General features: G+C 57.4%; 1 protein-coding gene across 1 annotated transcript in view; it reads right to left on the bottom strand.

Moving 5' to 3' along the window:
• Positions 1-8,352, bottom strand: part of RASGRF1 (Ras protein specific guanine nucleotide releasing factor 1) — a 31,316-nt gene extending 22,964 nt beyond the window's left edge. Inside the window, exons 1-5 of the mRNA XM_028495888.1 lie at positions 8,233-8,352; positions 6,418-6,588; positions 5,746-5,852; positions 5,214-5,326; positions 2,858-2,918 (exon numbers count right to left, since the gene is read on the bottom strand). Of these exons, the coding sequence (XP_028351689.1) occupies positions 2,858-2,918; positions 5,214-5,326; positions 5,746-5,852; positions 6,418-6,553 (417 nt within the window). The 5' untranslated portion in view covers positions 6,554-6,588; positions 8,233-8,352. The remainder of the gene's footprint in view (positions 1-2,857; positions 2,919-5,213; positions 5,327-5,745; positions 5,853-6,417; positions 6,589-8,232) is intronic.
• Between the last annotated feature and the right edge of the window lie 1,302 nt (positions 8,353-9,654).

A 9,654-nucleotide genomic window follows, 5' to 3' on the forward strand; every position in this document is an offset into this window, starting at 1 on the left:
CACAGGACCAGGGCAGGGACAGAGTGTGGGAAAGCCGAGGAAAGGGCTCCTACTCCAGCCTCTGCGTAGTGTGGTGTGGTGTGGTGTGTGTGTGTGTGTGTGTGTATGTAGTGTGGTGTGTGTGTATGGGGGTGTGTGTGTGTGTGTGTGGTGTGTGTGTGTGTGTGGTGTGTGGTGTGTGTAGTGTGTGGTGTGTGTGTGTGCATGTGTGTGTAGTGTGTGTGTGGTGTGTGTGGTGTGTGTGTATGTGGTGTGTGGTGTGTGTGTATGTGGTGTGTGTGTGTGGTGTGTGTGTGTGTGGTGTGTGTGGTGTGTGGTGTGTTTGGTGTATGTGGTGTCTGTGGTGTGTGTGCATGTGTGTGTGTTGTGTGTGTGCTGTGTGCATGGTGTGTGTTGTGTGTGCGGTGTGTGTGTGTTGTTTGTGGTGTGTGTGTGGTGTGTGTGTGAATGTGTGTGTGGTGTGTGGTGTTTGTGCGCGCGTGTGTGTTGTGTGTGGTGTGTGTGTGCTGTGTGCATGGTGTGTGGTGTGTGTGCATGTGTGTGTTGTGTGTGTGCTGTGTGCATGGTGTGTGGTGTGTGTGTGGTGTGTGGTGTGTGTGGTGTGCGTGTGCGGTGTGTGTGGTGTGTGGTGTTTGTCTGCATGTTTGTGTGCTGTGTGTGTGTGTGTGGTGTGTGCGTGTGTGGTGTGTGTGTGTGGTGTGTGTGGATGTGTGGTGAGGGTCCATGCATCCCCCTTGACAGTCGCCCCGGGCCAGGAATGCTCTGTGCAGAAGCCCAGATGCAAGAGCCTGGGTGTGAGGGACACGATGCCAACAGGGGATGACAAGTTTTCAGGAAGGCAGCGGGGACGTGGGGACGAGAGCAGCAGGGGCCACCTGGGACACCGTGTTGCAGGGTCAGGACCCTCATGGGGAGGAGCTCCCAGCCCCTGAAGCAGGGCCGGCAGGTGGGGAGCTCAGCCCACTCCTGAAGGCCCAGGATGGCTGAACTGTCAGGACCAAGGGCCGAGCTGGGCCTGGGGAGTGGCGTGCGAGCCAGGTGGGGTGGCCCAGTGGCCGGGGGCCCTGAGCGCTGCGGAGAGGCACAGCAGGGGGAGTGCTGGGCAAGGAGGAGGGGCGGCTCCCCCTGCTTCCTCCTGGCGTGGCCAGGTGAGGGCTGAGCCTGGCAGCAGAGGCTTGGAAAGCCGTCACAGCAGGAAGCCCTTCTGCTCTCTGGCGAGGCCGTGGGGCCTCCTGTACACTGGACGTGCCCCGTGCAGGCCCTCTGGCCTCTGGGAACCAGGTCAGGGCCGGGGGCAGTTCGGCGGGCAGTGCTTTGTTCTGGAAGAGCCTCAGCTCTTCATGAAGGAACAAGAGGCCCTCAGCCTCTTGAGGGGTAAACATTCCAGTCAGGCCCCTATCGGGAAACAAGAGCAGAGTGTAGCTGTTCCCCTGAGCTTCCCTGCGGGGGGCATATGTGGCCTCCTAGGGTGCCCGCCCTGCGGTGCTGCTCTCAAGGGCCAGGTGCAGGCAGGGTGCCAGTGTTCCATGGATGGCCTCACCCAGCCCCCGAGCAGGGAGGACCAGCTCCAGGAGTCAGGAGAGGGGACAAGAGGGGAGCAGCGGGCTCAGAACCCAGAGGCCTAAGTCCTCACACTGGCTACTTGGGGCAGAATGGACGTCACTCGGCCAGTTTGAGAAGCGAGCCAGCAGGGGCCGAGGGGCCCGCATGGTCTCCACCTCCGGGGAGGTCAGAGTTGGCCTTGAGCTTCCTTGGCTGCAGTGGTGGATGGCAGGGGCCTGGGGCTCTGGGGTGGTTTGTGGTGGCACGTCATCAACCTGGAAATAAAAGTGGGCCCAGCCAGGCCCTGGAAGCACACAGACCATCGTCCCCTTCCACCGCATGGAACGCTACCGTGAGCTCTGCCCGGGGTCCCCTCATTTCTAGGCAGGTGGCCAACTGCATCCTGTCCCCTCCAGGTGAGGCAGTGTGGCGTGTGCAATGAGTTCTGAGTGTGAACACCAGCTCCGCCACTTAGCATAACCTAGGCTGGGTCGCTCCCCCTACCCCTGCCTCAGCTGCCTCCTCTGGGAGGTGGGGATAATGATATAAACTTGCAGCGCTATTGATAAGAGTCTTTAAGACTCTAGCACAGCTCCAGCGCATAGGGGCAGCTCATCCACTAAAGGCCTGACTTCTTACCCTCTTCCTTCCAGGGACAATGTGACCAGAGAGAGTTGAGGGGTCAGGGGAGGGATGGGAGACAGAGGATGAAGAAAATGGAGGTGGTGGTGTTATGGGTTGAATTCCGCACCACCCAAAAAAAGATATGCTTAAGTCCTAAACCCTGGTACCTGTGACTGTGACCTTATTTGGAAATAAGGTCTTTATAGACGCGCTCAGGTAAGATGAGGTCATTACGAGTGGGCCTAATCCAGTATGACTGGTGTCTTTATAAGACGGGGAAGTTTGGACACAGGGACAGACATACACAGAGGGAAGAGGACACAGGGACGCCCAGGGAGAAGATGGCCATGTGACGATGGAGACAGATGGGAGATTCACTGCCACAAGCCAATCAACGCCCAGGGCTACCAGACGCCGGAAGAGGCCCAGAAGGATCCTCCGCTAGAACCTTTGGATGGAGCATGGCCCCAGTGACACCTTAATTTCAGACTTCTGGCCTCCAGAACTATGAGAGAATTAAATTCTGTTATTTTAAGTCACCAGTCTGGGGTATTTTGTTAGGGCAGCTCTAGGAAACCAATACAGGGGGCGACTGAGCTCCATCAAGGGGTCGTTGGATGGGGATCCTGGGAGCCAGGAGGCCAGGGAAGGACAGACTCAGCCAGCGAGCAAGAGGGCAGGCCTGGCTCACCATCTGTGTGAGCTCCTCCAGCGTGATCTGGCTGTCCCCCGGGTCGTCCTGGGTCAGAGTCCTATGGGACGAGAAAGCACAATGAGCCCCATGCGCTCGGTCCCCCCGCCTTTGGGGCAGCCCCCTCCCCGCCCCAGCGCGCAAGGCCCCACGGTCTCGGCGCCCCCCCATCTCTCTGTCTGTGCTCTGCCATTTCTTGCGCCAGGAGCCCCCTTTCCCCTTTCTTGTCACTGACTCCTTGATGGGCTGTCTTCAGGATTCAGCTCCCTGACCCTCCTGGCTGGGCAAGGTCCCCACCTAGGGCTCCCTCAGCCCCCGGGCTTCCTGTGGTCTCAGCCTCAGGCTCCCCATGTTGGAACGGCTGTGTATGTGCCTGTCCCCCGCTGCTAGACCCGCCGGGAGCCCCTGAAGGCAGAGTGATGTCTGATTTGTCCCTGTGGTTCTGGTACCCGGCACAGGGCTGGGCACATGGTCCGTGCTCCTGCGTGCCTGTGGGATGATGGGGGGAAGGAGGGGAAGGAGCTTCAGGACTGGAGGATCAGAGAGGCCAGGAGGGGCTGGGAAGCCGTCCAAACGGGAGAGACGGAAGATGGTGGGAAGCAGCAGTGTGGGTGCCAAAGGCCCGGAGGTGGGATGCCGTTGATGGGAGGCTGAGTACAGTCGAGTGGTTCCAAGCAGTGGTGGGGAATGAGGGTGGACCCTCGGAGTCAGGCCAAAGTGCTGCGCCCTTGTTCCGACAGCGATCGTGAAGCCAAGGGATGGGCCTGAGAGCCAAGCTGGGGCTGGGGGGACACTCAGGAGGCTGCGGGGCCTGGCTGAGTCACTGGCACTCTCCCTCCGAGGAAGCAGTGGCTCAGAGGAATCTCACCTGCAGACCCACAGCTGGGGCTCGGTGGGTCCACCGTCCACACCAGGGCTACCCAACAGCACAGCCGGCTCATTCCCCTGCACCCCGGCAGCATCCCAAACAAGCTCCCTGACCGAGGGTGACTTTGGCCGATAGGCTCAAGGTCCTGGCACAGCCCTGCAAGCCTCCTGGGGACCAGGAAGAGGAGCCTGGGGGACCTGGTGGCTGACTCTGTGCACGTGTGTGTGCGCGTATGCGTACGTGTGCGTGTGTGTGTGCGTGTGTGTCTGGGGGGCGGGTACTGAAGGCAGGGAGGTGTGGAAGAGATTCTAGGACGCTGAGCCTGCAGGAACGACGGGGCCTGTAGCACGGGCCTTGGGAAAGCAAAGTGGATGGTCTGGCTGGAGGAAGACGGCAGACTGGGTTGTCGGCAGGAAAGTGGCTGCAAGTCTGGGTCAGAGACCATGACCGCGGGACAGAGCGGGGCAGCCAGAGCCAGGCAAGAGGTGAGGAGGTGAGGCCTGACCCCGAGCCCGTGCACCTGGGCAGGGCCGGAGGGCAGCCTGAGTCAGCAGGATGGGAGCGGTGGGTGGACTGGGGCCTGCGCCCGACACCCCTGAAAGACCTGCAGAGGCATCAGCATGATCTCACCACAGCCCCCCCACAGCCCTGGAAGTGGGTGTTGTTCGCCCATTTTACAGAGGAGAAAAACGAGGTTCAGAGAAGGGGCTTGCCCAAGGTCACACAGCGAGTCACTGTCTGAGCCAGCAGGGCTTGGACGTGGGGCCACCTGACCTCTGACCTCCGTCAGGAGAGGCAGTCTGGGGCAGGAGGGAAAAGGACAGGTTTGGGGACAGTTTGACTTAATTCAACAGACAGTCCCTGAGCACCTGGAAACGGGCTTGCCAGTGCTGTTCAACAGAACTGTCCTTAATGATGGCAATGTTCTTTATGCTGCCCAATATGGAGGCACCAGCCACCTGTGGCTTGTGTGAGCAAGGAGCTGAATTTTATTAATTTACTTTTTAAAATGATATTCTTTTCTTTTTTTTTTTGTCCGGGTGGCATGTGGGATCTTCCTCGACAAGGGATGGAACCCAAGCCCCCTGCAGTGAAAGCTCGGAGTCCTAACCACTGGACCGCCAGAAAGTCCCAGAACTGAATTTTAAATTTTCTTTAATTTTAATTAATTGAGATTTCACACCTATATGTCGCTAGTGGCTACCACGCAGGACGGCATGGGCTAGATACGTGTTCGCAGTGGGTGTGGATGGAGAAGCAGACACCCTTCTGGCCTCAGGAGTCTCAAGGTCTGACGGGGGCAGGCAGAGGAGAGAACAACACATGGGTAGCCCACTCCAGGGCCTGGCTGCTCCGAGATCCTCCCAGCACACCCGCCTGAGGCAGTCCTTCGGCCTGGGACCGTCCCTCCTCGCCTCCCTGCCTCTGGCCAGCCGTCCGGAGGCCGAGGGCGGGGCCCCGTCCCAGCAGGCCGACCTCAGCCCTTACCTGATGATGTTGGCCGCAGCCTTCCGCTCCTGGGTCAGGAGCTCCGGGTCATGCATGACCTCCTCCAGGAAGCTGATCACCTTGCATTTGAGCTCGTCGTTGGTCTCAAAGTCCTGTGGGGAAGAAGGGAGGGCGGCTGTGGCTACTGTTCCAGCTGCCCTGGGGTGGTCCCGGCCCGGCCAGAGGAGGAGGCTGAGGGTTCGACTCCTGCCCATGGCAGGCTGCCCGCCTCATTCCCCTCTTCCCTAGCTGCCTGGCCGGGCGTCAGTGGAGCCTCCAGACCCAGAGGTAGAAGGCACTGGGCAAGATCAAGGACCATCCCCTGATCTTGACTGCTACACCCCTGGGCCAGGCTCTGGGAGGTATCCCTGCTGTAGACAGGTGGAGAGCAGAGGCCCCTTGTCCCCTGGAATGTCCTAGGTCCCCTTGTAGGGGATCTGAGCAGGCCCTCCCGAGAATATCAGGGTGGCTGGCTCCTGGGGTCAGTGGCCTCGGGTTCCCAGCAGCCCGCCCCGGGGTTAGTCCCACCCACCTGAGAGTGCTTGGAGACCCAGTGGCGGAGCACATTCAGAACGCGATTGGTGGCCGCTCTGCGGATCACGAACTCCTTGTCTCCGTTCCTCTGGTCGGGGGGAAAGCCTGGCGGCACACGTGGCAGAGGCAAGAGTGGGGACGCGAGGATAAGAAACAGCACGGACCTCTAGTCCAGACTCAGACCCCAGATCTGGGGAGGTCGGGCTGCCCCACCTGGCTGCTGGCAGGTGGGCTATGGGCAGGGGATGAGAAAATATGTGACAACCATCCCAGGTTCTGACCAATGAGACTGGATGTCACGACTTCTCTGTGGACACAGTCCGTACACACCCGCCTCCCCCGGACCTCGGCACCTTTCAGGGGCTGCTGGAGGCATCTGGCAGCCTCTCCAGACAGGGCCACACCGGATCAGAGCCCTCCGGGACCCCTTCTCTGCAGGACCAACGTCGTAGCAGTGGGAGGTGGTGGGGATGGCCGAGCTTCCCGTGGGCAGTGAGCTTGACTCTGAGCAGAGTTTTGGGGTAGCAGAGGGGGTGGGTGGGGAGGAAGGGGCCTCCAGGCAGGAGGCTCAGCACAGAACAAGCCCTGGGGCAGCAGGCCTCCACATTCGAAGGGGGACAAGCCCCTGGGGCCACGGCTATCATCACCAGCCGTGAGGGATCCCCCATACCTGCGCTAGCCAAGGACATCCTCCGGTACTTCTCCTTGTTTGGGGTCCCCTCATTGGCGCCTGCGGTTGCTATGGCAAAGGCGGAGGCTGCTGACAGGGCGCTGCGGTTACTGTCCAGCTCGCGGCAGGAGGTCATGACAACTCCATTATTATAAGAGAAGAGTGGGAACTCTGTGGAGAGCGCGGAACCATTCCTCAGCTCTTCCTGGTCCAGCCCCCGGCTCAGGAAACCAGGGGTCCTGAGGTTAGAAGGGGCCCAAGACGGGCTGGCTGTGTTCACCGCACCCATGGCTTGTCAGGTGGTGGCAGCAGGGTCTGTTGCCCTGCTGGGGTCCCCGGGAAGGGGCACGCTCATGCCGTGCCATGTCACCCCAGGGCGGCCTCAGAGTAGGGAAAGCCCCTGCCCCCCTCTGCTTTCTCCTGCTGAGATGAGAAGGTCCCACCAACCCTCCGCCCCTTCCATCCCTCTGCAGCTCCAAACCCTTTACCTCTTAGGCCCAGCTGGGCACAGCCCTGCTTGAGGACAGCATCATGAGTTTTCTTACCCTTCCAGTCTATTCGGAATGAACACATAACCTGTCCAGTGTCTGACATGGATAACTCATACTGACAGTCTCCCTGACACGGTGGGGTGGAAAGAGCACTGCACTCCGAGTCCTCACCCCCTGTACTAGCTGTGTAGCCTTGGGTAAATTACCTAACCTCTCTGAGTCAAAATAATCTCTGGATAATAGGGATATTAACACCTGCTTCAAAAGGTGGATGTAAAGATGAAAGGAGTTAACACAGATGAAAGTACTTAGTATTGTGTGAAAAGCTGTATATTATGGAAAAACCCAAATGAATTTTTTGGCCGACTCAATATATATGCCATGGAATATCAATGCAATTAATAATAATCATTATTTTTTTAGCAGTAATAGTAGCAGAATCTCACTCCAGAAACCTTAAGCTTCAGCCTGTAAATCTCTGGAGAGCAATCCATCCTTAGGTGAAAGTAACAGCACTTATGCAGTGAGACGCAAATGACTGACTTTAAAACTCAAAGCTGATTTCTGGAATTTGGCTGTCTGTGAGATCTGCTCCCGTGTACCTGAGGGGCTGTGGTAGGCCTGCAGTGTGTCTGGGCAGTTCCTCTCTGCAGGTGGGTGACCCTGTGACTTACTGGGTCTCCTCCGAGGGCCTGGGGAGTTGGGGAGTTTGGGGTTCAGGCTGCACCTTGTATGTGGGACCAGGGGCTTCCATAAGCTTATGCCTCACCTTTGGGTACCTCAGAGCCCCCCTGTATGTGGGGAAGTGCTTTACGGGAACCAGAGACCCAGTGGCTCCCCGAGAACCCTCCAGGGTCATGAGTCTGAGACTTGGGTAGGCATCACCACAATCTCTCGGAGACTTTTCCCTTAGATGAAAAAACAGGAATGCCCTGGCCCCGCTGCAAGGTGTCGGATGTTATTAAAGAGCCTGGCCCAGAGCCTGACATGTAGCAGCAGCTCAGGAAACACCTTCTGAACCTGGATCTTTCTATGAATGAAGCCAAATGCTGGGCCTTCCTGCCCATCTGCATTGGGTGGGTTAGGTAGTCTTGTCTGAGGTCAGGGGAGTGATTCTGCTGAGTTGAAGAGCAGGATTTACCAGCCGGTGTTGCAGCCCCCGGGGTTGTGAAGTGCAGCTAAGCTCCTGCACTTAGGAGTCACTCATAAAACAGAAGGCGTGACCCCCACTGGCCTTTCCTCAGCCTGACCCGCCATCTTCTCCCCGCCTGGACGGCACATGTCCTCTGGAATTGACCTGTGGTTTCCGGTTGGTGGATTGTACCTGAGGAATTTTTGCTTTTGACCGATTTTGGTGTTGTTGGCGATTTGGTTGGTGAAGTCTCAGTGTCGCCTTCATCACTCTGGTTTTGATCGTTATCTGACTCTTCCCTCACGGAGACTTCTGAGCCTGGGAGAAAAGAAGGAAACAATTGGATGTTTCTCAAATCGTCAATGACTTTTAAATGCGGGTCTAGAATTTAATGAAGCAAACGGAGTAGGTTTGGGATATACCTGTTGAGGACAGTTTAACAGCTTCATTTGCCACGGGGCCCCATCAGACCCTTTACTCGCTGATGGGCCTGTCAATCTCCAAGGTGGCTTTTGCTGCACCAGGGCTCCTCAAACCTTAATGGGCACACCTGGGGATCTTGTTAGACTACAGATTCTGGTTCAGAGGTCTGGGGTGGGGCCCGAGAGGGGTGATGCCCACGAGGCTGGTCCACGGACCACACTTTGAGTAGCAAGGTACTACCCCACTCCCCACTTTTCTGGTGTGTGTGTGAAGCATCTTAGTTAGGGTGACCACCTAGGATATCAAATCCTGCTTTATACCTCTTGTCCCATGCACCCGGTCACTATCAAAAGTGTCCTGGTTTGGGCAGTCCCTAAATCTTGGGAGACTCATGGTTTACACACTTCGGGGAAAGCGGATGAATTATATCAAAAGTCCAGCTCTGGCATGGTGAGATCTTGGTCGAAAACTCTTCACCTCTCTGGTCCTCAGTTTCCCCAACTAGAAAGTAAGTGGAGTTACACCTGACCTTTGTGAGAAGCCAAAGAAAGCTATTGGTCTTCTCTTTAGAAAAGAATGTCCATATTGGTGCGTGCGGTCTCAGAACTCTAACCTTCTCCCAGGGCTGGGAGGGGCTTCACCGAATCACCGTATTTTGGAACTAGATGACCTAAAAGTCAACTAGCCCAATTCTCTTCGCTCACCCTACCAATTTTATAAATGAGGACCCAGGGGCCCAGGGATGAGCCAGGTGGTGTGATGTAAACCTAAGGCAGGGCCCTGGAGCTCCCAAGTTCTGGCCCATTGCTCTTCTTGTCTTGCTTGGAACACACACACACACACACACACACACACACACACACACACACACACAAACTCTGGTACACAGTTAGACAGGTTCAGGGTTGCCTGGATCACTGGTCAAGAAGCCCAGTATGAGGGGCTTCCCTGGTGGCACAGTGGTTAAAAATCCACCTGCCAATGCAAGGGACACGGGTTTGATCCCTGGTCTGGGAAGATCCCACATGCCGCAGAGCAACTAAGCCTGTGTACCACAACTACTGAGCCTGCGCTCTAGAGCCCGCGAGCCACAACTACTGAGCCCGCGTGCCACAACCACTGAAGCCTGCGCGCCTAGGGCCTGTGCTCCACAACAAGAGAAGCCATGACAATGAGAAGCCCGTGCACCGC

Source organism: Physeter macrocephalus, chromosome 11 (assembly GCF_002837175.3).
Source record: "Physeter macrocephalus isolate SW-GA chromosome 11, ASM283717v5, whole genome shotgun sequence".
NCBI lineage: Eukaryota > Metazoa > Chordata > Mammalia > Artiodactyla > Physeteridae > Physeter > Physeter macrocephalus.